Consider the following 26,974-nt stretch of genomic DNA (forward strand, 5'->3'; position numbering starts at 1 on the left):
GGTAGCACTGCTGAAAAATGGCTCTCCAGAAAACTTTATGGGCATTAAATCTGGCCTAAAACGTGCAGGAAAAAAAAAAAATCAGATATTATTTATCAACTGTATTGTAAGCAAAAAACTTATACCTGATCAAACCACACTATTTCAGTAGATCAAGCCATCCTAAGTTTGAAATGTCACAATATATGAATTGATTTTTTATTCATTTTCTTATTCATCTAAATATTTGCAAATCCAGTGCAGACATCCACTGCTCAACACTTGTTTGGCCCTTTACCAAACCCAGAGCATTTTGTTCTGTGAGATTCTTAGCTTATCTACGAGTAAATTTTATCTAGTCGTACTTGGACACTTCTGCTTCTTTTGCCTGGTTTAATGCATTTTAATAATCAAACCAAACTATTATTCAAAGATTTTTAACAAAGAGTTTCATGATGAATTAAGAAAATAATTGAGTTCTTTGGGAATTTTGGCTTTCCTGTTCTGATATCCCGGAGGTTGCGTCCTTTGCTCCAAGATCATTTTAAACCCACCTTTCACCCAACATCTCAAAACACAATTAATCTACCGAAGTGATAATATTTCTACCTGTAGCACCCAGAAAAATATTATCCCAGCTGGTCCAAGAATGGGTATAAACAGTTTATGAATAATTTTAGGATAGTAACTATAAGACAACTTCAAATCCCCATGGACGTGCAGAAGAAGAAGTGAGGGGAAAAAGCAGACACAGAGTTTGATAAACCAGGCATTTTCTAGCTGTGGCATACGTAATAGCAAAAGGTTGGACTTTATGACTTAGAAAGTCCCTTCTCAGTGCAGGATTTCCACGGGGTATTAAAAACAGTTAATGGAGGCTTGTTACTATAAAGGATGGGATTTATTGCATGATATGGAAGGAAAAGACCTATGGCTAACGCATGCTTTTTTTCACTTGCTGGCCGAAAGAATAAAAAGTGGGAATGAAGAAGCATTTATTTTATTAGCTATGAATATCAGTGGCTCCATTAAGAAATGTTTGCAGGCTCAAGCTTTTTATTTAGGAGAGAGTATTTCTGGAAATGGTGTCAAAATGTCCCTCTGCTTGGCTGGCCCCACACTTCACCTCCCTTTACATCCCCATCCTGAGACAGCTCAGGCTTCAGAAAAGAAATCTATAGGCTGAAATAGCCCACAAGGTATATTTGGCTCCAGCCTAGGTAACAGGGGCGTGTTTGTGAATCAAATATTACAGCGTAAAGGGAACTGCAGCTGGGTAGGGTGTCAGGCTGCAGTTGTCACCCATGAATCAGAGGCGAAGCCGAGGGCTCTGGGGGAATCCCAGGGATCAGCCTGGGAAGGAAACACCCCCTCAGCAACTGACGGGCGGCCGTCCCGGCCAGGCGCTTGCCTTTGCATTTATCACAGGGGTTTGGTTTCACCCCTGGGTTAGGATGTCTCTCCGGAGCAATTTTTGGGAGCGGGGTTGATCTCCTCTGGCAAAAGTCAAGTGCTTCGGGCATCTCTTTGAGGGTGGGATGAAGCACCCTTCGCTTAGATGAGAGGCCACCCTTTTAAATACCTCCAGCTCGGTGAAGGTATTTTGCATTTTTGACATTGCCCTGCCAGAGGTCCTCACCACCCCACCACTCTTATCCTGACTTAAACCATATGAAGAACCACTTCTGTTTCCTGCTGACAGATACTCACAGTCCCTGAAGAGAATTTTGCCATTAGGGCTAAAACAGGCAAAAATGCCTGGCACCTGATTTTATTCACTGAATAATTGCATCTGCTTAGGTTTTGGGGAGAGGTATGGTTTTAGCGCATTTGCCCATGATGAGTCAAGGGACACTGAACCGGATTTATCTAATACACCCTAAAAAGAAGCGCTGGATACAACCTTTTATTCACATGGCAGCACATGATCTCCAAAGATTAAACCCTGCCTTCCAGCTTCCCTTTGTGGGAAGGAAAATTCAGAAATTCAGAAAAAAAGAGGAATATCAACCTTGGGCAGGGGCGATGCCGAGTCACGCTGTGCACGTCTACACGGAGCCTTGTCTGCCGGCATCGGCAAGCTCTGCCCAGGCCGCGGGCTGGGGGTGCGCTTGCTTCAGGAGCCACAAAGCCACGTGAGCACAGCACAGGGTCAACACAAACCAGTTAAGACATGAGTTTAGTTTAGGCTTGGGCAGATGTCCCCCGTGGGCAGAGCAATCTCACATTGGCCTGGAGAAGACCTTATTTCATGCACCGTGTCTGCAGTCCCTTGCAGGGAAGCTATGGCTCAAGGGGTTTTTTCTAGCAATGGATGGATTATTCCTGTGTGGTTTCACGAAATGCCGAGATCGGCTGGGCTTTGCTCTCCCACGGCAGTGCGAAAGGTGGAGGGACGGTACCTCACGATGAAGTCCGAGTGCGCGCTCTGCATGATCTGCTTCTCTGAGCGGATGTGCTCCTGCTGCCTCGTGTCCACGATGTGACGTTTCTTCAGTATTTTCATGGCAAACGTTTTTGTTTCTTCGCTTTTCAACTGGACCTGGGGTAAAGCAGGCAAATGCACCAGTGAGAAGTGGGGCGCATCCCCCCCCCAAGGTGTGACAGCCCAACTGCATGGGGACCCGGCGATCCCACCACCCTACCTTGAAATACTTTCTCTCACCCCTTCGGTCATCAGTTTCCCTTTGTTACAAACCAGATTTCTAAATACTTGGCCTATCGCTAAATTGAAAAGCCGTTTCTAAAACTCCATGTGTTTTAGGGAAAACCCAGCCGTCAGTGTTAGTTGCAGAAGGCATTGCTAGCTAATGTACAACTTTCACAAAGCCTTTTTCTATAGCCAGTAACAAATGCATCGGCTCTGGCAGGGAAATGCAGTCCTTGGATGTTTGTAGAGGATGAGCAGAGCTGGCTTTTCAACAGCACTGCTTGGTCACGTCTTTACTTTTAACCTTAAGCTGCAGCAACCTATTTTTAGCCTGATTTCCCAAGATGAGGTTGAAGGGAGTTGTTTGCTTGCTCGCCGGTGTAACCCTGGTAACTTCTGAACCCTGAGCCATCCCCAGCCTGCTCTGAGGGACCAGTACCCATCCCAAAGACAGCTGAAAGGCAGCCATCCTTTCCATCTTGGCCATCCCCTCTTAGTCACCACCAAATGAGACAGGAACCTCATCATTGACCTACCAGGCCTCTTAGTTTGCTAAATTCCCCCAGCACCTGCTCACAATAATAGTGCCAATTAAATGCTTTTCCCCCTTTACAGTAAGAGGTGCCATTTGGCGACTTCTATTTTGGTTTTCTTGCAGGAATTTGGCTTCAGCCAGCAGACAAGCGGTTTGTCTGTCATCAAGCCCCATCAGAAATCCAGCTTGCCTTTTAGGTTAGGAGACAACATTCATGCAATCGCAATTTATTTAATGTAACATCTATTTTTCTGTTTTCTTGGTAACAGAAGCGTGGGCTGATATGAGACATGGCACCGTCCACGCTTTTCCCCAGCTGCATACCATAACCTCCAACAGTTTCCTCTGCATCTGCTTTGTTCATGTAATGGTTCAGGTCACAGGGAAAATGCAAGGAGGGATGGTATCCCCAGCATCCCCACTTTGTCAGAAATCAAACCGGTACTCTGATGTCCACAAAGACACATACAGCTTAAGAAAATCAAACTCAAAAGGCTGATTCTCAGCTGTCAAAGAGATTTCCAACACTACAAGTGATTCAGAAATAAACCCTAATAAATGAGAGTCCGCCCATCTACAGCCAAAGTTTTCATCATTAAGTTCTTCACTATCTATCTATGTATGCATATATTTCTCTACCTGTTTTAAAACCATTTGGGGTTTCAGTCCCAAGATTTGTGGCTTCTTATTTTCCCCGCAGCCTCAAGCATTTCCAAGCCCACATGAAACTTTTCTTTTTCCAAAGGCGCTATTCTGCATTTCACACTGAGACTCATCATTATTATCTTTGCATAAAGCCTCTGTTTGCCGTTTAATCTTCAGGGAGACAGGGTACAAAGACCTAAACAATCCACATAAAATAAAGAAAAACATTTTTCCTCATCTATGCAGTAGAGCTGCCCAGTTATTTATTGAACTGGTGCTACATGGCGCCACCTTCGCTATGTGGTTTGACCACAGCTCAAAGCAGAAAGAAATTCTGCATTTATGGCAGACTGAAAGTGATAGAAACAGTTTTGGTTCAGGGTTAGAGTTTGGTTTTTTTTTGATTTTTATTTTTTATTTCATTTTGAATAAATGGCATATGGACCTTAGTTCAACTGTTTGAACTAAATTATTTGGTATTATCCCATCTAAATCAAACCAGGCTGTTTCAGGGGAGCAGGGAGAGGACTGAGGTGGCACACATGGAATGAAGACATGGTGAAAGTTAGGGTAAAATCTGGCCTAGGCAGAATTCACCAACACGTGCAAGAAAAAATTAAGGTTTGGTATGACTAAGCATATGCTTCTGGAGAACTTATCCCTCTTGCTTTTCATGGTAATCCAGATTGCTTGGTTTCCCATCAGACCTGTCTATCTGGTGATGGACAAGCACAATCAGCTGCCACACAAATTATTTCAAACAAAAGTCTGTGCAAATCCCTATTAGATATTACAGATCAGATTTGTTTTCTTTCAGCTTTTATTTTTCAAGGTTAGGCTGTCCACAAATAATAAATGAACAGTAGAATTGAGAAAGTAGCTCCAGTAGCAAATCTGAACACTCCTCAGTCAATTGGGACAGGAAACATTAAGGAAAAAAAGGTATTTAGCACTCTAAACTTACTTGAAACATAAATTCCTATTTTCCTAATGTTAATCTGTACTAGACATCAGTGTTAAAAATAAATGCAACCACCTGGTGAAGGCTCAGATAAATAAATTCCAATATTTTATAATAAAGGGTAGTATGAATAAATACCAGTATGTGCCCTCCTGGTATTATAATTTTAATACCATGGATTCTGACTACCTAATTTTTGTGTCTTTCATTAAAAAGGCTATTCCTTTTATTAATTCCTGTTTTTTTCAGGGATGCCTGGGCACATGATGGAGAGTCTGGGGAAGTAACCTGCTTTCCTATATGCACCTGCACATCTTCAAAATAAGTACAGGAAAGGAAATTACTATAAGGACGCAGAAGGCTGTGGTTTTATTTGGTGTTTGATGAAGTTATCGCTGCCACAGATGTTTAAATATAGAACAATCAGGTGGTTACAATTAGCTAATGCAAGACTTTGACCTAATGCCATGAGAGAATTTAGATCCATTCCCACTCCTGTCATGCTTCATAACGCAGAGTGTTTGAGAGGGAGGGGGGATTAATTTGCATTAAACGTGCTGATGCACCAAAACAAGCTGCCAAGGTACAAAATCTAAGGCTTACATTTTGGATCACCTGGTTGTCCACCTGGAAAATGAACCCTGCAAACTTCTCCTCCTTCTTCAACATGCCTAGAGCCCTCCCCTTGCTTTGGTATTCCTGCCAAATGTGGTAATTGTGAGGACTATTTTTATGATGCAAAGCTGGGCTTTTCCAGGTTGTCTCTATTATTCTTAACAAACAGTAATTTTCAATATTAAGCTCATGACCATTAATAAAAAAACACCACCCCATGTCTAATCCCAATCTCATTTCAAAAGTAGAAAAAACATATCTAGGAGTCATCTGGACTTTTTATTCAAAAAAAAAAAAAAGGAAAAAAAAAAGAAAAAAAAAGAAAGAAAGATAGAAAGATTAACATCGAGCAGATGAGAATGGACTGCTAAGAACACCCTGCCCTCCAATTGTAATGAGAAAAATAGCACAGGGAGCCACAGAAGCCATAAAGATTTTGACTCTCGGCTCAGAAGGTGGGGGGTACGCTCAGCCTCCCAAAGAAACACACCACAAAAATCTCCCAAATGCTTCAGAAAAGGAAAAAGCGTGCAGTTTTCCATGGAAGGCAGTTTGCAAAGAAGCCACCCTTGCTACACAGCTCACGAGATCAGCTTTCACTCACTTGGAAGCAATTTCTTGTATTTCAAAGGTCCTGGGACCATTGATTTGGTGGAGACCTGCCAGAGCCTTGGGTTTCAATCGCTCTTCTCCAAAAGCAGCCAAGCCACTAAGAGGATCAACACAGAGTAACCACCAGCCTCCATCTCTCTCTCAACCTTTTTTTTCTGCAAGTTAAAAGGATTTCTGGTCCCTTCCCTCCTCCTTTTTTCAATTCTCTCCTTGCATTGACCTTACCCAGTCATTGCCCTTTCATCAGCACAAAAGTCTCAAAAATTATCTCTCTCTTGGAGATTCAGTGCACTGATGCTAAGAGCAAACATCAAGGCCACTGTAAATGTCCACATTCAACAATAACATTAAAGTCGCTTATCTGCTGAAGGGCCCAGTGGCAGGGAAAAATTAGAAATAAAATTTATGGCACTGAGTATACTCCTTCCCTTTCTCTCCACCTTCATACACACGTTTCAGCTTTCCACTTTACGTCCCTCTCATCACTAAGCTCTGGCGCATGGTCTATGGCTGCAATTCTGCAGCCATACCATCCTTTCCAGTGCAATAATCCCCCAAATAATGAACCCTAGTAACGCTGTAGTTACTACTGATGCTCTCCTGGTCAGACTCCCTCCCTGTGAATCTGCTTGAGCTTTTGCCTTCTCTGTTACAAATGAACCTCTGGAGGAGGATATAAGCCCTTTCAGTTACGGAACAGGAATACATTTTCTCTCCAAAACACACGAAAATGCAATAGGAAGCATCGTTAAATAAAGTCCAAACACAACCTTAAAGAGGTGACGTACAAAGTCAGAGAGAGAACAGGTAATATTAATTAGATTAGGTTGTTCTGCAGGATTCTGACCCAGGAAATAACTGCATCTCAGTGACAAAAATAACAGCAGAAATGTTGTTTATAACTAAACGAGCCAACTGTGGAAGCAAAATAGAATAAGAAATAGTTGGTTTCATTTTGCATATATACGTATTTGCACAAAGATGTAAAACACTTATAAAACATATATTGCATATAAGTTTATATGCATACCTAATGTAAATATAAAATATATATACACATATATATATTTTGCAAAATATTCCAGTCCAAGCACTGCCGTGATAGGGTATCACACTCACATTTGTCTATCACACTCACATGTGAAGCTGTGGCTGTATCTTCAACTGCCAGTCATACTCCTCCATCTCTGAGCCCCTTCCTACTGCATGAGCTCACAGCGATTGTCAACCTCCTGAAGAGGCAGCTATTCCTGTCCCCCACGTGTGACACCCATCGGGACCTCTGAAGCAAGGACGCCCCGCAACATCGGGGTGGACACGAGCTGAAGCGAGTGGCTTTCCTCCGTGCCAGCCCCACGGCCGCCCTCTCCCTGGGTGCCTTGTGGTTGTGGGGGAAGCATCGTCCAGCCGGTGTCCTGGCCTTTGGCTGTGCTTTAGTGTGGTGCCCCGTTCCCGTGTCACCAGGTGGGTTTTTGGCAGCCTGAGTCACCATGACAAAGCTAGCCCTGAGTGAACCCAAACAGATGGGTCACTATCTGAAAATACATTCAAGGAGGAGTTGCCTTGAAGAGGACACGAGGCTGCAGCGGGGAAACAGGCTTCATTTTCCTGCTAATCAGTCAAATTCACAGGACTACCTTTAACTTTTCAGCATTGAGAAAATAATGCTGCTTCAAGAAAGAAACTTTAAAAAGCCCATTAGGAAGTGGGTGAAGATGTCTTGGTAGAGAGTTGAGCGGAAAGAGGAATGCTACAAGACTGGGACAAGATGCAAACACAGGGGAGAAGAGGAAGAGAAAAGAGGAGAAGGAGAGATGGAAAGGAAGGAGAAGGACAAGAGAAAGAGAAGAGGTCCAACCTCTCTTGCTTTTCCAAGTCCTTGTTTCATTAGACCTCAGCTGGCTTCTCCTTTTACTTATATGAAAATGCTGGAACCGCTCCAAAGGTGTTGTTTTGCTTTATGGTGTATAAACTTCTGCAACTTCCAAAACACACAGTGCACTTGAGGCCTGAGGTGGTTTGTTTTTTTTTTTAACACGGCTATAATTCACAAATAAATATGGTTTTATACCTTAGTGCTTTTTCAGACTTTCTGGGAAAATGGATATCAATGAGACAGAATCCAGACCTTGACGGAAAAAAGAGTAAATGGGTGTATCTGTATGTTTCTTACCCTTCCTCTTTCTCTGCCTTTATTTACTATAAATCATATATGTGTATTATATACAGTCTGCAATGTGAGCAATTTCCGTGCAACTGCAATGAGAGCTGAGCTGATACAATGCAAGCTGACCTTGAGAAACTGTAAACGTTAATAAATATTTACCAGAACGTAGGACAATCCCCCAAAGAAGGATTTATTTTCAGTGAAGACTAGTGAGGTGCCCGAACCTTGCCACACCTAGCCTGAGGATATGTTATTTTAACTGCATCTATCTCACTCACGCCTGGTCGTCTTCTATTCCTGCATGATCTTCTTCTAGGAGAAAACAGCAAAGAACTTCTGATTTTCTGAATTCCCATTTACCCCAGATGTGCCTGTGTGTTACATCTCTTGCATGGCTGTGGGTTTTCCAAGAAGCCCTACAATTACATTTTTTTCTTCAAGGAGCTGCTACAGATAGTATTTGCCACTATGGTACCCTATGCAGACGCCTGAAGCCACAAAAGAATGACAGACCCAAGGGCATGAAAGCAGAGCCGAACACATACTTATATTTATAGTTTATCCTTCCTTCATTTTGGCAGCTACATAGAGGTTACAACTGGAATGGTGTTTGCCACTCAAAAATCTCCAGATTTCTTCTCACTGATATAATGGAGGTATTTGAACGTGAACTTTCACAGCGTCTGGACACCGCGCTCACAAAAACCTTGCTCAGGAGCCTTTTCTGCTGATCTTCAAGGGTACTGGCCGGGCTCCCAGGTAAATGGGTACACACAGGGAGCAGAGTTTGTGCAAGTAAAAAATATTTCATTTACTCTGGACATGTGGCTTTTTCCTAAACATATGGTAACGGTGAGCTTTTAGGAGCTGGACAGAAGCTTTTCTTGAACTCTTGTGTCCATGACTCACAGACAAGTTTCTTGTTGCTTGTATCTCCTGTTGAACTACCTATGTGGGCACAGCAACACCTCTATAATGACAAGGATGCTTTTCCAAAGCAAAAAAGCATTTTTGCTAGCTGTGCGTTTTGCTATATGCATGTTATTCGGATATAAGGGAACCAGAAATCTGTGCTATCACAAAACGTGAATATCTTCGTATCACATTAAATAATAACCAGCTCGACTGCAGTGTTTGGGAACTGAAGTGCAAATGCTTTTGCTTGCTGAGTATGTCCAAGGTCCTTTATTTTCCACCGTTTCCCAGCTAGATGCATTCAAACCAACAAAAATAGCAGCAGCTGTTGCTGAGCGCAGCACTTGCAAGCTGAGCTCGCCTAATCCCAACAGCTGAACTGCTGCACGAACAAAGTGGCAACTTCTCCCCCCCCAGCAAGAGAGTACAGCATGATTTTAGTAATATATTTATGTTCTTCCAGGATGAAACAGATTTCCCCATAATAATATTCTTTGCCTTATAACTTGATTTCCTGTCAGTGTTTCTTTTTATTAGGCAAGAGAGGGAATATCTAGCTCATATTTATGCCTTGAAGCCTACTGTGGTGCTCAGTATTGCAGATCTCTCCGTTAGGGTTTTGAAAGCTCTTTACACATCTCCTCAAGGCCAGATTCAGCCACTCTCCTGACCTAAGGCTTAGAGAGAAAATGTAGTTTGCATATCCAAATTATAAACAGGCTACATGGTGCTTCTCACTATATTCTTTCCACCCCGTGCTCAACATGGTGTTAGTTTTGGGTTAGCTGCATGCTGCGTGTGAGCAGGCACGGTGACTGGAGTGGGTTAGGCTGGAAAATAAGTCAAGACTGAAAAAAAAAGGCCTAGGATGGAAAGAAAAATCACAGAGTAAAAATTAAGTCTTTAAGATATACTATAGGCTGAAATTTTGAAAGATGAATCAAGAATTAATTACAAGTGGGCAGCAGGATGGAAACTGTCCATGACAGTGACCTTATTTTCTTTGAAAAAGTCTAGATTCAACTGGTTGCAAAACACTAAATATCATCTCACAATCTAACTGCTATGGGACTCTACAGGAAAATAAATTGCAAAATTACACTCTGTGAATACACCTAAGTATAGACTAAAAAATGCACAGTCCTTAGAAAACCTCAGCTATTTAACAACTGAAGTTGCTTAATCAAATACTCAATTGTGCTAAAACCCTGTAATTCTATGTTTTGATCCTTGTACCGAAAATTGATATTCAATGCTCGACAACATGCACAACTAAGTTTTTTATAAGCAAAGGCATTGGGAAATATATTCAAATTTGTGTCTTTCTATAAAGCCCAGAAGTAAATATTATTTTTCAAAAATGTCTAGAAGGAAAAGGCTAAGAAGCAGTGAGGAGTGTAAACTGTTTCATGCATAAAATCATTCCAATAAAAAGTAAATAGCAGAGGAAGGGTTATATAGCTAAAATATGCAAACCAAATGGAAAAACTCACTACTGTGGTTTCTTGAAAATATCAGATGAACCTAAACTCTCCAACCCCATACATGATCCTGCCCCACTCCCGAGTTTGGCTTTGTCCACAATATAACACCTACTTTTACATCTTATTCCTGCCTCCAACTAGAGCCCAAGCCTCCAGCTTGACAGCTCATATCTTGATTTGGCCTCTGACAATATTTGATGGGCTACAGACGGCATCTCGTCCTTCCAAACTTTGACAACATCCTTTCCGTTAACAGACAAGCCCCGACTATATGTGTCCATCTACAAAGGATATATTTAATTCCATGAGGAATTAAAAATCAAAGGAAAAATGAAAAAATAGTTCCGCAGTGGTCCAGCCCCATCTGACGGTATCATTAAAATTCAGCATCCTGCATATAATTAAAAAGGGCCAAATGTTTATAACCAGCATTTTGCTCAGCTCCGCAGCAGTAGTTTCATTGTCAGATGAATGTGGGATTTACTCAGGTACCTGATCTTCAGATCCCTCACTTACATCTCCGTTTCCTCATGGTGATGGCACCCTTAATACCCATTCTTTCAAAAGGAAGGAGGCCAAAGGATTCCTGACAATCAAAAATAAAAATTAAGAGATTTCAAAGAGAGGATTGATCTTTCTAATAAAAAGCTTCGTAATAGCTGGAACAAAAGGATAGCTATACAATTGGAAATTTCCACTAATATATATCTGAATTATGCATCTGTTAGTGTATTGGAAGACAATTATGGTGGGTTTTTTCCTCACCATCTAATTAATTCACTAATGGATTTGTTTACAAAACAGGCTAGAGGCTATAATAAATTTGATTGCACTTCATAATCTGTGGCCAGATTTCTCTTAAAAGACACATAAAAATGAAAAATGCTGTACTGTCCATTTTAAAAAGGTCTTGTATAGCCTCAGTAAAACATGGCTGAAACTACGGCTTCGTTTTTATGTGTATGTCTTTATTAGTCTCCATATTGTAAAGGAGTTTAGTTTTTAGTGGCCACCATCAAGCCAAAAGGACTTCAAGGAGGTCTGTCTAGTATATGGCACCACAAAACACTTTCTTTAATGGCTTGGATTATGAAATAAGAAGAATGTTATTAACTTTGCACCTATTAAAATCAAACCAGAAAGGGCCGGGAGCACTTTTGAGAAGAGCAAGGGAATTCAAACTGATTTTTACAAACTGAAGCAATGACTTGAAGTAAAAGGCACACCATTTAGTAGTGGCAAAGTGCTGCCCCTAGTTGTCCAGCTCTACCTGAACAGAGGAAGGTCCAGGCTGGACTAACGTGTCTGCTTTGGGCATTGCTCCAAAGAGGTAGGAGCCAGCTGGAGCCTGAGGAACAAGAAGGATCACAGGCCTAGAAAGCATGGATTAGACGTAAAGCTCAAAAGAAGCACATTTATTTTTTTAAAGAAAAGAATTCTTTTGGCTGGGATAGAGTTAATTTTCTGTCTAGTAGCTGGTATAGTGCTGTGGTTTGGATTTAGTATGAGAATAATGTTGATAACACACTGATGATGTTTTCAGTTGTTGCTAAGTAGTGTTTAGACTAAGTCAAGGATTTTTCAGCCTCTGATGCCCAGCCAGCAAGAAGGCTGGAGGGGCACAAGAAGTTGGCCCAGGACACAGCCAGGGCACCTGACCCAAACTGGCCAACGGGGTATTCCATACCATGGGATGTCATGCCCAGTATTCAAACTGGGGAGAGTTGGCCTGGGGGGATCGCTGCTCGGGAACTAACTGGGCAGTGGTTGGCGAGTGGTGAGCAATGGTGTTGTGCATCACTTGTTTTGTACATTCCAAATTTTTATTATTACTGCCATTTTATTATTGTTATTATTATCATCATTAGTTTCTTCCTTTCTGTTCCATTAAACTGTTCTTATCTCAACCCACGAGTTTTGCCTTTTTCCTTCCGATTCTCTCCCCTATCCCACTGCGTGGGAGGGGGAGTGAGTGAGCAGCTGTGTGGTGCTTAATTGCTGGCTGGGGTTAAACGACTACAGGTCTTCAAATACATACAGCCCAACTTTAAGGGTTGTATGTATTTGTATTTCAAGCCTACTACAGGCTACAGCAGGGAGTTGTTAAATATTAGGAAAAACCTTCCTGGGAATCTCCTTCCCCAAAGACTTCAACAACAAATTAGGGAAAACTGGACAGAAGTGGTTAGGTATATTTGACTCTGCCTTGATGACAACCTCTTTAGGTCCCTTCCAGTCCAAGGTTTAATGACCTTATGGTTGAAACACATGCTCTAAGTGCTACCGACTTCTGCAAAACTGCTGAACGTTAGACGATATGATTAAATGTTTTGTCAAGGCAGGGCTAAAAAATGAGACTGTCCTGAATCTGCCTATTGCTTGCTGCCTTCAGCATGTCCCAAGCCATATGTCACCTGTAGGAGTGCAGAAGGCACAGCTCCCTCCGAGCTTGCATGCATGCAAGGACGGCAGGTAAGTCTATAGGTTTTCACTGGTGTATCTCTCCTGAGAAGTCAACAAAGATGTAGCTAAAACCAAGTCTCAATCAAGCTTGCGATGGGGTGTGGAGAAAATATATTATTTTTGAAATTTTATAACAAGAAGAGTGACTTAAAATTTCCTTCTCCCATTGCTGAGTGATTGTTGGAAGCGATAACAGCGTAAATCAATATAACAAAAAGGCATGTGTTGAGGCATGGACCTGATTTTTAGTGCTCAGCCTGTAAAACCAGTGTTCAGCCATCACCTACATGAACTGATTTCACAGCAATAATGACTCTAACCCCCTGTGTTCAGATACTCCAATACATTTATTTCAGAGCTGTCTAAAGTAATCTTGATTTAAATCCAAAACAACTGACCTGGGGCAGATGATTAGAAACACAGGACTTAAATTGAAAGGAAATTAAAGAACAAAGACAAGAGCAATAAAGTTCAGGAGAGATGATTTATGAAGGCTGAGGACACCTGACCTACATCCCTGCTCTCTGCAAAGTGATGCTTCGTGGGACATGAACCCGAGATGACATTCCCTACTCCAACGTATTATTGAGGCATCTGGATCCCAACACAGAAGAGGCTCAATTGGCACAGTACTGAGAAGCTGAGTTGCAAAAAAGAGGGGATGCATCTGCTAATCTGTGCTATTAAAAACCAAGAAGTCACTCCTACTGTTTTCTTTCTGCCCTGCTAAGGGCACTGGCTGGGCAAGCCGTGTCCCAGAGCAGCTTGCATCTACTTGGCAGCCCTCCGAAATGCGGGAGGGTTGTCCTAGGAATGTGGCACCGCCAGCCCTGGGCAGACTGTGGTCTCTCCAATCCGCCTGTTTGCTTTTCAAACACTGAGGATCTCACACAGGTCCTGCTGTAAGTGAACTAAAGCCTTTATTTGCTCTTGTTCCAGTGGCAGAGCTGATCCCCATCTAAAATAGCACAGCCACTACTCAGCTGGTTTCTCCCCTTGAGAGAAGCCGGGATAAAAGTTGATTACATAGTTCAGTTGGGGATGAAGAAGGAGAACAGCATCCATAAGGACAAGGCATGTTGCAAGAGGCATCAAAAACCTGAGCAAACGATGTACAACACCAATGCAAATCTTTTGGAAATGTCTCTTGACATATGAAAAATAAAACTACCTAGAAAATCAAGACAAAAAGATATTTCCACACGTAATCTCCATAGAATTGAAAATAATTTAAATTTTAGGCTGTCTCGCCAAAAAGCCATGTACTTGTGTATGAATGCATTGAAGGGCTGACCTCTCCAAACAGCCAGCGTTCACAGAGGTGTCTGGAAAACCAGCCTATAATGATACAAACCACATCTGGAAATTAAAACGCAGACCAATGGCAGCGTTATTCCTTCTTGGCCAGCAAGACACAAACTAAGCCCTAGACATTCCAGTTTCCAACCAGACACCGCCAGTTGCTCTCCTGAAGGGTACTGAGATGCCCTGGGGGGGCTTGCCCACAGTGGCCAAGGTTAAGCTATAAAAATCCCCTTCCTTGCAATGTACGTTGTTTGATCAATTTTACTCTTGGAAAGTGCAAAAACATGAATGTTTTCCAGGAACAAATTCCAATGCTGCTAAGAGCTACTGTAACACACTCAGGCAATAAAAGAGTCAATTCCTCTGACACATTTTGCATTAGTTGATTTTTTAGCCTTAAATTATAAAACATATTTTTCATGGAGAAGATAGAAGATCAAGAAACAAGATGTAGCAATTCTAGGCTCAGTTTTGACAAAAAGTGCATTTTTTTTGTTTTAATAACAAAAATAATAAAATCTGGAGTGTTAAGCTAAACTTTTAGATATCTTTTATCCTTCTATGTTTAATTCAGCATTGTTTAAGAACTACAGAAAATTACCTTAACCAGCATTTCCCTGCTTAGGAGAACAGGGGCAGTGTGTTAAACCCTCTGCTGAAGAAAACCCCTACGAGGTGATGGAAACGATCCTCCCATCTGTGGCTGTGTAGGTGGCACCAAGGCTTCTTGAAGGCTTCTGATATTTGGACACCTCCTAAGAATGAAATACCTCTACCTAACTGTGATCTGATATGTTGAAGGGACAGAACATGTCCACTCCTGCTCTTCCTCACACCTGACCAAGTGTCACACTTCGCTAAGATTTTAAGACATCAGTATCTTAAAGCTTCCAAATTAACTCTGTAAGCAGCTAGAGGTAGAGGACTGGGCCACGGCCATCAATAACAGTCTGATTTTCTTCCATATCTGTGTGGTTTGAGGGTTCCATAAGCAATACCTCATGAAGACAAAGTCATGCACCTTCCCAGGAACATCTTGAGGTTTTCAAACATCTTGAAAGCATGTGTCAAAAAAGGCTTAACAAGGAAAACAAAACTCATAAGCTCCTTCACAAGATTCAAGACAAGCCCCAAACTGGTGGGTCCCTCACTACAGGTCACCTCCGGCAGAGAAACAAGCGGTGATGTTAATTTAGGAGACAAATCTCCTGAGCTTTATGCTGTTGTCAACTGAGGGTGAAGGGCCTTCCAAAGGGAGGTTGAGTGTGACGCAAATTCAACTCCTGCTCTAAAGCACCCTCAGCAGCAGATGACTATAGAAGGACTGGGAAAAGGAGAGCCTTCCCAGGCTACGGGTGAGCTCCTGTAACTCTCTTCCAAAACAACAGTTGCTAATATCAAACAAACAAGTAAATAAATAATGAATCCAAACCCCACGAACGGACCACTGTTCTCATGGACATGCTCTCCTCTGCATGATTTTACACGCACCCGAACAGGAAAAGTCAGAAATAAATCACATGGAAGAGCGAGCTGCACTTCTAACACAGATTTTACCCGTTACATCACAACTAATCACCAAAATACTTCATTTTGCTGGTTTTCCAATTCCCAGCACTACGGGTGCATTTAGCTCCCACAGGGTTAGAGTGGGGATTTCCCCACAGTTCGTGCTGGCAGCAGTAACTCTGTTCCTTTTTCTGCCCTTAACTTACAGGAGTTCCTAACATACTGTACTGGTGTCCAGTATCAGAAGCTCCGCAGTGGTCAGCACTGTGACGTAAACTAAACTCCCTCTTTCTGTTATCATGTAAATACAAAAAATTATATTATAAACGAGTCATGCAACGGCTGCCCTTTCAGTCTCCTCCCGCTCAGGCTTTGTTTTAATAAAGACTGCAGAGCTCTAAATCCAAGCAGAGCAAAAAGTAAGCTCAGATTTTGTGCTTTCTCTAAAATTCTGCAAAAAATAAGTAGTTTTCTGTGAAGTGTTGTCATAGTTCAGATATTGAATGTACAGCTTTCATGATAACCAAGTAGCACTATCTCTAGACCTGAATTAGAAACTGCTTAGAGAAGACATCGTACTGTTACTCCAGTTTTGGTTAAGTAAGATTTTAGATTGCTCTTTCAATCTTAGCACTCAACAGCCACACAATTCTTCGGCTTGTTTTTAAAAGGCGATCAATGCCATAAACATAGGACCACTTGGAGAGAGAAGACGTGTGCTCCTCTCTCAACCTAGTACATAAATTCTTCTTGGTTACTGCAAAGCATTCATTCCTACCTTTTTATTTACCAGGTAATGTAATTCAGCTTTCTTCAACCATTAGAAAATATGTAATCCCACCACATAATTTTCTTCCAGTTATTCGGGTGTAATAACAAAGAAAAATTAAAAGACTTGCAACACAGTACTTATTCTAGGATATCACGCAAACTTCAAAGAAGAAAAGGTTACCTACCAGCTCAACTCGTCCAAACCCTCCGACTCCAAGGGTGTCAATGATGTTGAAATCAGACAGTTTCAGGTTGGCGAAGAAGGCAGCTTCGGCTTCGTATCTGGATTTTTTTATGCGAAAAAATGGAAATTTCTTAGAGGTGCAAACATGAGTACTGCGCAATACCATACCCGAATGGCATGAGCGTGGAACAGCCTTTACCTGCTTAATTTCCATCTTATCTCTTACAGTTTGCTTTCATTCACATTCATCGTTTTGCTGGTCCCAATTATAGCATCGCTCCGATGTGCACAGTTTTCCAAGTGACAAAAGCAAACGTACCTACTGCATGCCTACAATACAAATGTCTGGTACTGCAATTCAACTCCAGCTACCCAGCAAATGCTACATTTTGACATTTTCTATTGATCTTCTTGTGGGTGGTTTTTTTTTAGTGTCTTTAAGTTTTTTTGGAAGATAAAGTCTCTCATAGGAGTTTCTCTTATCCACAGGCTGGCAGTAGTTTCTATAAATGTTTATTGAAAGTGGCAAGATCATTAAGGTCCCTGGAGAGAAATCACAGCCAGGTTTTATGAAATCAGATCCGATAAGCTGCGGGCTGGTGTGCAAATGCCTGAAATGAATGACTTCAGTCACATATCAACATTCCTATAAGAGTATCTTCACTTCTTTTCCTCCTATAAACTCACTTGGAGTAGACGTCCCAACCCAGGAGGTCCCAAAATCCAGATGCTCTCTCTTAAGCCCATGTCCAACTGGCTCGCAACACAAGTTCACCAAGCCCTTGACTAAGGAAGCATGCAAATTGAACACATGCAAGCCTGCCAAAATAAGCTTCCCATGACTATCCTCATGAATACGATTCCTCTAAAATAGCTCCTTGTCAAGGTTTATGGTATTTTTAGAAAGGCTCGGAGGGGAAATGGATGAACAGGATCCACCCACTCAATATAGTTTGACATTCAGCTGCCGGAGAAGTCCCCGTGCGTGTACAACCTTTGGCTGCTGGTGACACAGACTTCTATGGGAAAAGAGCATTGACGGGATTATGGAGAGAGGCATGGAGGGTGTAAAGGGGGAGTTGGCTTGGTTTTCAGTGCTTAATTTTTAGCCATAATATCTTGCAATTAACAGACCATAGTCTGCTATTTCACCTGGATGCTTCATTTCTGCATAATAACAATAGCGTAATGATAAAACATCATAGTGTTAGCCACGATCATATATATGTATCCACCTGTCTATCTTTTTAATGTATCTTGTCCGTCACGCCTGTCTCTAATTCAATAATGGGATGGAATTGATTTACTGACTTATTCCCTTCAAACCACCTTCTTTAGTCTATTTAAAACTGCAATGACATTGGGGGAGAAAAAAAATAATTTAAAGTTAAAAGGGAAAAAGAAAAAGAGGTGTCAAGAAAGGTGAAAGGTCACATCATCAAGCCCCAAATCCAATGAAATAAAGTGCAATTTTATCTCGGGGGTGCCGGCGACAAATTACTTAAGCTCTGCTTTATTATTTATACTGTCACCAGATCCTCTTGGTGACCTTGCTCCTGTGACCACAGCAGCCTGATGCATCCGATTTTGGAAACCAATCAGTACCGAGCCTGCTTTGAACTTGGGATAACCTTGTGTGACACAGCTGCTTATCGATCGCTTTAGACTCATCATGAGGTGCATACTAAAGCTGTCAGTAAAAAACTTTTGCTAAAGGAAAGACGTATTTATACGTTCCCTTCTATATCACAGCATCATCTTAGAGGTGACAGAGCAATGAGAAGGGGCTAATTTTCATGTAAATGTACAGACCAGTTAAATACCCTTAATGATTTATAATTGCTAGGAAGTTGAAATCCCAGCATGGAAAATTTCCCTTCAACAGATGCAAAACTTCAGGTCAAGAGGCACTGCGTTACCTTTGCCCAAGGCTTGGGAGCGGAAGGAAGGCATCTTGTGCTCCCAGGGAGGCAGGGGACCACCTACCACATCTTCTCCCCTGGGCAACTGGTGAGGATTTCTTAATGCTGAGCAAGCAGTGGATGAAAGATTCCAAACAGCAGTGTGTCAGAAGGGTTAGGGTCTCCAAAAACATATGGAACAGAGAGGGGAAATGTTTTTTTCCCTATAATACCTCTTATCCTGAAAGCCGGCCAATTCCTACAAAAAAGATGAATAGTTCACATCATGCAATGTGAGAGGACAAAAACTAGGTTAAGACATGGCACGGTGCTGGCAAGGCAAGCAGGATGCTAGTCCCAGTCCCTGCAAATTCCACCAATTCTTCCAAAAATCCCCTGGTTTCATGGGAGATGGGATCTTCCACTCCAGTCCCAATTTCTTCATCTTTGTGTGTTAAGCCGCAGAAGCCGAAAGCTCTGCTGATAGCTTTTAAAGTAAAAAATGTGTTCATTTACTATTTTCCTTAAAAAATGTGCTTGCAGCATTATTGAGACTGCTTTTTGAAATCTCTTGGCTAATTCTCTTTGACAGACTGCTTATGTGTAGTTAGTACATACAAGTGCAATGAAGCATATAAAACAAATTGGATGCAGTTTTCTACATACTGTGCAACAGGCATCCACAACCCAAAAGAAATTCCAAAAATATACAGCAAAACCAAAACACGTGTAGAATCAATCAAGCGATCCCTTTACATGCTTAGTAACAAGAGTCACATCTGAATTCTGTTTTATTCCCAGCTACAAAGGTCAAAGTCCACTTTCAAGTCAAAGTCCTATAAACTAACAGGAGTTACACACTTCAGCCCTGCAAAACTTCAGAAAAAATCTCTTCAGTCACTTAAATAAAAATACCAAAACACATATATTCCCAAGCCATCTCCTAAATCAGAAATAGGGGTATAATTCTCATCCTGAAGTTTAGAATATGAATTCAGCTTCTGTCCTCCAACTTCCTTAATTTCAGCGTGCCACTCTGTAAACAGAAACTCCCAAGGTTTTGCAGTGTGCTCCTCGCTTGACAAAATTATAGTGAAAAACATATGTGACATCTTTTTTTATCACCTCCAAAAGAAAAGAGACCTTTTTAAGGCCTTAGGAAGGCAGTGCAAAGACACACAGAAGTTTAAAATTTAATGTTGGTGTGTCTGTAGGAAAATGTTCTATTCTGGAGCAGGTTGAAGAAATCTGCTATGCTCAAGATCCTAGGGAGGATGCTTGGAATATCCCCTGGGAATATAACAGAGTTGGGATGAATGACAGAGACAGTTTGACCACACTTGTGCAAGATAAAGTGGAAATAAGTCGGCACTCTGTGGGAAAAATACACGTGCCAGGTCAGGGTGTGTTTCTTCTGGGTACCACTTTGCAGATGCCACAGCCTCTTCCCATCCGGTACGTCGCAGTCTAATGAGAAAGGCAGTTATATTCTAAATACACAGCCGTATGCTGGTGCTTTGAGACTTTTCAAACAAGAAAATGATTTTTTGACCTCTGGAAGAGTTGGTGGTTTAAGTTCCTAAATTAATAGAGAAGACGTGTATTGGCAAGACAACTCAGGCAAGCTTTGGAGGCATGAATGCTGATCAGCATCACACCCATGTTCCGTGACATTCTGGAGCTACGTAGATGAAAGGCTCCAACTTTCTATGCTGAGATTTCTGGGTTTTTCTGACTCTAGTTGAATTAGACATAATTAAGAAAGAGCCCTTCTCTGGATACTTTGGTAATTGTGCTTCTTGCCCCAGCTTTCACAGGCCAAAATACCCGGAAAATCATAGCTGGAAGTGCACAAAACCAAAAGATACAGAGAACGTGTGGTCCAAATAGGGAGAAACAACAAAAAGTCTGTTCTTTAATAAAGAGCTTTTAAAATTAAGGCTGCAATTTTCACAAGAGCTTGAGGGAGGCCAGGTATCAACTCCCATTGCACTATTAATGGGACTTTTTTGCTTATTGAAACTGGGTTTTGTCATCTACCCTAACAAACCAAGCTTATAGTCCACTCCTGTAGCTAACAGGAGAGGTAGCTTCTCCATAGGGGATATCAGAAAACAGCACAGAAGAGGAGATCTTCAGATCTAGGTCAAACAAACACGAGCATCCTGCAGAATCTCTCAAGCTCTTCTCCAAGGTTTCTTGCAAATCTGAATGACAGAGGTAGCTACTGAAATCTCAGTCAAATGACTGGCTTTCTATAATGATCTTGCCCTAACGAGTATCAGTGCCCTCCTACAGAAGAGTTGGGGCTTGGGACCACCACTTCTTTCTCTCCCTCCACATAAAATACATACTCCTAAGGAGCTGCTAATTAAAATGCTTTGATTCAGCCTCCTCTTTGGCATGGACAGACATCACATGCAAGAAACCAGTGTAATCAAGGAGATCAGGAGTAAATACCATCGTCCACATGTCCTGTTACTCTGAAACAGCAGCACAGGAGCCACAGCCCAAGCACTTGGGCAATGCCTGTTATGCAGAACAGGAGAGAAAAACATGTAGCTTCTTGTACTGCTGGAGGTTTCCAACCATTTAAATGAGTGATTGCCACCTAGGACGATGAGTACTCTGAAACATATTTCAAGCTTTTCCTCCCAAAACTATGAATAAAAAACAAAACAAAACAAAACAAAATAAAAAAAACAACAAAAAACCCCATCTTACCTAGGCAGCTAAAAAGGATAAATGAGAAAATGTGAGGGGCAAAGGTTTGCAATTACCCAACTGCTCAGCTTTACTAAACTAGCTCACAATTCCTATCACATGAGCTAAATGTGTTGGGAAACATTAGACATCTGTTACCAAACTGTCATCTTGATAGAAAACTTGGCTTCTTTCCACCTGCATGCTGCCAACTAGATGCAAATTGCAACCAAATGGGAACTAACCACCAATTCCCTGATAAGAGCGAACGTAACCATTTTGGGTGGATAAAACCAGAATTTCGGAGCCTTCCTCAGTGACAGACACCTGCTTGTTTAACAGCTATTTTGTCAGCCTTATATTCAGTTTTGTCAGTTGGCCTGATCACTGTATCACCCATCATTGAGGGAATGTGCTTCTGCAGACAGAAATATTGAATCTTTGCAAAGACTAGAATAACTTCGAGTTGCAATACTTGGATGGTGATGATCAGACCCAGACTGCAAGAAGACACACACAAAATGAGCCTAAGAGCCACAGGTGGGGTTGGGGAAAAATACACCACAAAAGGAAACTGTATTTCTGTGTCCACTAAAGAAGAGAGTCCACCTCCTTATGGTTCTTAAGATATAGCTAGATTCTTAAGATATAGCTAATTTCTTTTCAGCATGCTGCTTCAACTGATGCGGCACTTTAAAATAATGAGTTTGTGATACATGCAAGCAAAAATTGCCCCAAATCTTCGATTTTGTGACTATTTTTGATATACAGCTGACACACATATTTTAGCCCTTGTGAAATAACCCACCTGGGTCTAGTCTACTCATGGCACCTGGCTGCTGGTCACCTTCCTGGTACCCTGAAGGTACAGGCTTTCTGGATTAGATTCATGCTATTGAGTTAAGACAGATGCAATTCCAAATGTGAATGAAAAGTGGCAGAGGACATGGATTAAATTCATGTAAGGAGGAGGCTTTGCTATCTGGAAGCGATGTAAGGAAGAGCAGATGCAGCAAATGATGGTAGGGCTCCCACGCCTTCCCTTCCGCGCCGGCCAGCCCTCTTCCCCACCTGCTCCAATGACTCCGAAAAGTTCAGGCTCACGTATTTCTGAGTGATTTTGGACAAGGGGAAATCTATGAATGGTCATATGGGTGAAAGCAAAATAAAAAGCACCTCATGTCACGTCCACATGAGATCCTTACCTTCAACTACGCCCTGTTTGAGTGAGGCTCAGAAGATTAGCCACATTCAGGCAACAGACAGAAGCATGGCACAGCGAGAGTGTATTTTACACAACCAGCAAGATCCAGAGCCTGGGAATGCCTGAAAGCAAATTCTTGAGAGGCATTGAGAGCAAATCTGAATTTTTTTACGATGCGTTGCCACTCATCCTCTCAGAGGTCCCACCCTGCGTGCAAAACCCTTCTTATCTAGCATTCCCTCCAGGTATCAATCCATTTGGGTCAGCACACTCTGGGGGGGACATGTCCTTTGACAAACCATTGCAGCAAAAAAAAACCACCAAGGGTATGAGCCCAAAACCCTGTTGGGGAAGACTTGTTACACAATCATCAGGCTTCTCTAAGCGTCTGATCCTGCAAGGTGAAGAGCACTCTCAGGTCTCCATGGACTTGTATTGGTTGAAAGGGAGATGCTCGCCCCAAAATTACACTCAGGCAGAGCAGGCAGTGATAGCAGAGAATAACTAGTTCCTAAATACCGTCCCTCTGTATGGGAAATGCCTATGCTTTGTGTTTCTTCCTCCAGTTACCAGATGTCTGTCTCTCTCATGACACACAAATGCACCTTTTAACTGCCACATGTCCCTTTCAGATAAACACTGGTATTGACAGCGAGCTGCTGGATAAAAGAACCTGCACAAGACAACTGTGGTATCTCCCATCAGCAGTAAGGTCGCTTTGTTGTTGCCAACCCGGCTGTGAGTTGTATTAACCAGGGAGCACTGACATGCCATTGCCCTAAATCCAAATGCGGTTTCTGCCCCTTCAGAGAGACAACAGACTGTTGGCATGTTAGTATGCCTATAAATAATTTCTCCCTGGTATTTGCTATCCTAATGCTAACCCATTCCTAGAAGGGATGGGTGCTACGGTGTTACCCGTGGATCTTGACTTGTTAGAGAGGATTTACTTGTGCACAAGGATTTGCTGCCCTGCACCAAGGAAGACTGAGGAGGATAACATCAAACTCATCTTCTACTCTTCCATTTTTTTCTAATTGCAAACAACACTGAAAAAGTAAAAGGTGTATATCGATCTATCTACATGTATCTGTAGATAGATAGATACAGGGAGAAAGTATGATAACTGATAACCCAGCTTTTCCTTATTTCAGGTCTCCTTCTTCCAGACAATTCTTCCGAGGTCAGCAGTGCAGTGGCTTTAACTCCTGATTTAGCTGCTACCACTTCCTTCTACATCTTACACCTTCAACTGAAAATCCAAATCAAGAGAGATTTCATTTGGTTTTTTAAAAGCAATGTGTTAGTGGCAACGATGCAATTGAAAGCTACAGCTGCATGGACCATTGCATCGAAAAGAAAGGCTGTCTTTCTTTTCAGGTTCATGTTGTTGGGGCTGGGAATTTCTCCTGAATCCACCAGCACTTGAACTCACAGTGTACTTGCCTTTAATGACTTTCACATCAGGAGAAATTGCATACCTCCTGGTTTAGATTTTCTTACAGAAAGTGAACAATTGAGTGGCAGCTAAAACAGACATTAAAGCTATGGCATCTCTAACTTCCTCTGGAAAGGGAAGGAGATCTGAAATTAAAAACATAAAGTTAAAAAACTAACAGAAATTATTTCCCCCCCTATTTTAAAAGCATATTACTTTTCAATTAGAACTTGGCAAAGTGAACATGATATTATGCTGTTATAATAAGCTGTGCTCCTCGTAAGTTGTTTCAGTAGTTAAGCAAACAGAAGATTTGTTTGAATTATGGGGCTTTGAAGACTTGCTATTGCATGGAGACCAATTTCACTGAGAAATGTAATTGAAGGCACTCAAATACAGTCAGTCAAAACAGCTCAGAAAGACCTTCTCATCATCCAGGCTTTTTAAAAAGTCTTAACTTCAAAGCTAATGTTGTTGAACTCCTAAACATGCCAAGAGATTGGTAATACCTTATTAAACAACTTATGCTTATTGGGTTCAGTACATCCCATCTAGCAACAGTATGAGCACTGCAGTGGGACCTTATCTGAACACAGCATGTGCAGGGAGCAACTTTATTGGGAAAACCCCCCGTAAAATCCATATTTCATCTTTTTTTCAGATGTTTGCTGTGGGATCGTCTCCTCTTGTAACACAGGGAAATGCATCGCTCCCTTTAAAATGCACGACTGCTCCCATGTATCTAAGCTCACAATCAAACTGCTCAGCAAAACCAACCCTCCATTCTCCAATTCAAGCAGATAGGAAGGTGTTGTGTAAGCGTGAGTGTACTTTGACTGCCTGCACCCCACTATTACACAGCCACACAAGGCTCACATGCCAGAAACAAGCCAAAATTTTGGTGGAAGAACCAAACAAACTGGAATATAAAATGCCAGCTGACCAGGGGGTGATAATGCCACACTGGTATGAAGCAGAGTGCTTTCAACAGAGCACCAGGTTATCAGGATGGCTTTTAGGGAACAGGGTCCCTGGTTTTCACTGAAAGTCAAAGGGACATAATCACTGAAATGTGCACTTTATTTTCTAAATGCATGTGTTTCTCCTTCAACTTCTAATGAAACAGCCTGATGCTTCCAACAGGACACTCTCAGGGTCCTACTTTGGGAAGTCCAGGTTTCAGCTTTGGTTAGAATAACATTTGCACTTTTGTAATACGCCTAATGCCGAGAACATCCTGAAATAGTTCAAACGATACTCCGCAGAATAGACTTAAAAAAACAAGACTTTAATCAATTTTAATTAAAAAGGGTAGAGGGAGGATGTGGAGTATTCCTTCCTCTTGGTGGTGTTTCCTGTTCTGTACAGTATTAAAAGATATTGCTCTAGAAGGGGGTTTGTTTCTCCCCCACCCCCCTTTTTTTTTCTTTTTTTGTTCTTCTTTTTAACTCTGGATGTTGCTAGCTAGAGACCAAAGAGACTACCTCGTAGCCATTGTATTGCATCTCTATTATCTTGGCTCAGCAGCAAGGGATGGAACCCAAAATAGTTGCTGATAGCACTATTGTATATGGTATGCTGGGTTAACTGGGGTGGGAAACTCATTGGTGACAGTGGAAAAATAAAACACGAATAACTTTTTCTGACTCCACGACAGGCAGCAAGAGTACAACCTGAAATTCCATGCTGAACAAAATTCTAAGGAAAAGTAAATGATTTTTCATACCACCTCAAATGCTGCACTTGGACCTTTACATCTTAATTTCATTTCAATGAAAATAACATCAAATATAAAATGAAAGATAATTTAAAATGTTATTTATCAACATCTTCTTTTTCCCAAAATTTCACATTTTTCCAAAGATGAAATAAATTCATGTTCAAATAATGTATTTCTGTAAAGCACTTCCTTGACAATTCAACATTTTCATTAGAAAAATCCCCACCAGTTTTCCTTGGGCAACGGTATTGTCATAGTTGCTGGGTGGAATAAATACCGGTTTACTATCCTCTCTCCACACATACCCCAGTTTCATCATGTTTCAATGCCAGCAGGTATGCAGTACTGGTTTTTCTGAGTTATACTGTGAGATTTTAAAGGATGTTCAGCTGAAGTATTACACCAACTAGATAAACGGTAGCTATTATATGCTTTAGCTCACTATAGTCCACTGAGAGTTTCGTGTCCTGGCCACCCCATCCCTACTTCCAGGAAAGCTGTTGGGGTTTTCTTGGGTTTTGTTTCTTTGGTTGGTTTGGTTTGGTGGGTTTGGTTTTTTTTTTTGCCTTTTTTTCCCTACAGCTGTGCTTATTACAACAGAAGTGTGGGGTAAGCATCCAATTGCAAAGAAACATTTATCATACTCTCAGACATGTGCCTTGCAAAGAGAAAGCTCTTCTGCCTGGCTGATGGGAATAAACTGAGAGCGCAATGCTTTTTTATCTTTGCTATGCCATCACCCTGCAGTATTATGCCTTAATGGCCTGCATGACACATTTCTCTCTGCACATGCTAATGCTAATATGAATAAGCAACCTTTCAGAATAAAATATTAGATTTATGTTGCTAGGTTGCAGCACAACATCTAACATCCCACTGCAGGGTGACACTGCTGGAGTCAAATGCAGTTTGCATTTGCCAGGGACTTTTTGCCTATAGCATATTAATTCCTATATAACTCTTCCCAAACCATGGGGCACTACTGAGATAAAATCTGGGTTTAAATCCCCATGTTCACCAGCTGCACCAGCTATAGTTTGTGTATACTTGGCAACAGCAAATTCTGTTGTAGCACTCACACCCTAACTTCTAAAGTAATATGAAATCAGTGAAGAATAAACCTCCCATGGTGATGCTAACTGCCCTTGAATAATTTAGAAGGAAAAAAAAAGTATTATGGTAAGGAAGGAGACAATTGACTAACTTCCCTCTT

General features: G+C 41.6%; 1 protein-coding gene across 3 annotated transcripts in view; it reads right to left on the reverse strand.

Annotated features, from left to right (window-relative positions):
* Window positions 1-26,974, reverse strand: part of PRKG1 (protein kinase cGMP-dependent 1) — a 527,620-nt gene that overhangs the window by 17,640 nt on the left and 483,006 nt on the right. For all 3 annotated transcript variants that reach the window (XM_049810177.1, XM_049810176.1, XM_049810178.1), the window contains 2 exons: window positions 16,797-16,893; window positions 2,382-2,521 (listed from right to left, as the gene is read on the reverse strand). In XM_049810177.1, the coding sequence (XP_049666134.1) occupies window positions 2,382-2,521; window positions 16,797-16,893 (237 nt within the window). The remainder of the gene's footprint in view (window positions 1-2,381; window positions 2,522-16,796; window positions 16,894-26,974) is intronic.

Source organism: Accipiter gentilis, chromosome 9 (genome assembly GCF_929443795.1).
Source record: "Accipiter gentilis chromosome 9, bAccGen1.1, whole genome shotgun sequence".
Taxonomy (NCBI): domain Eukaryota; kingdom Metazoa; phylum Chordata; class Aves; order Accipitriformes; family Accipitridae; genus Astur; species Astur gentilis.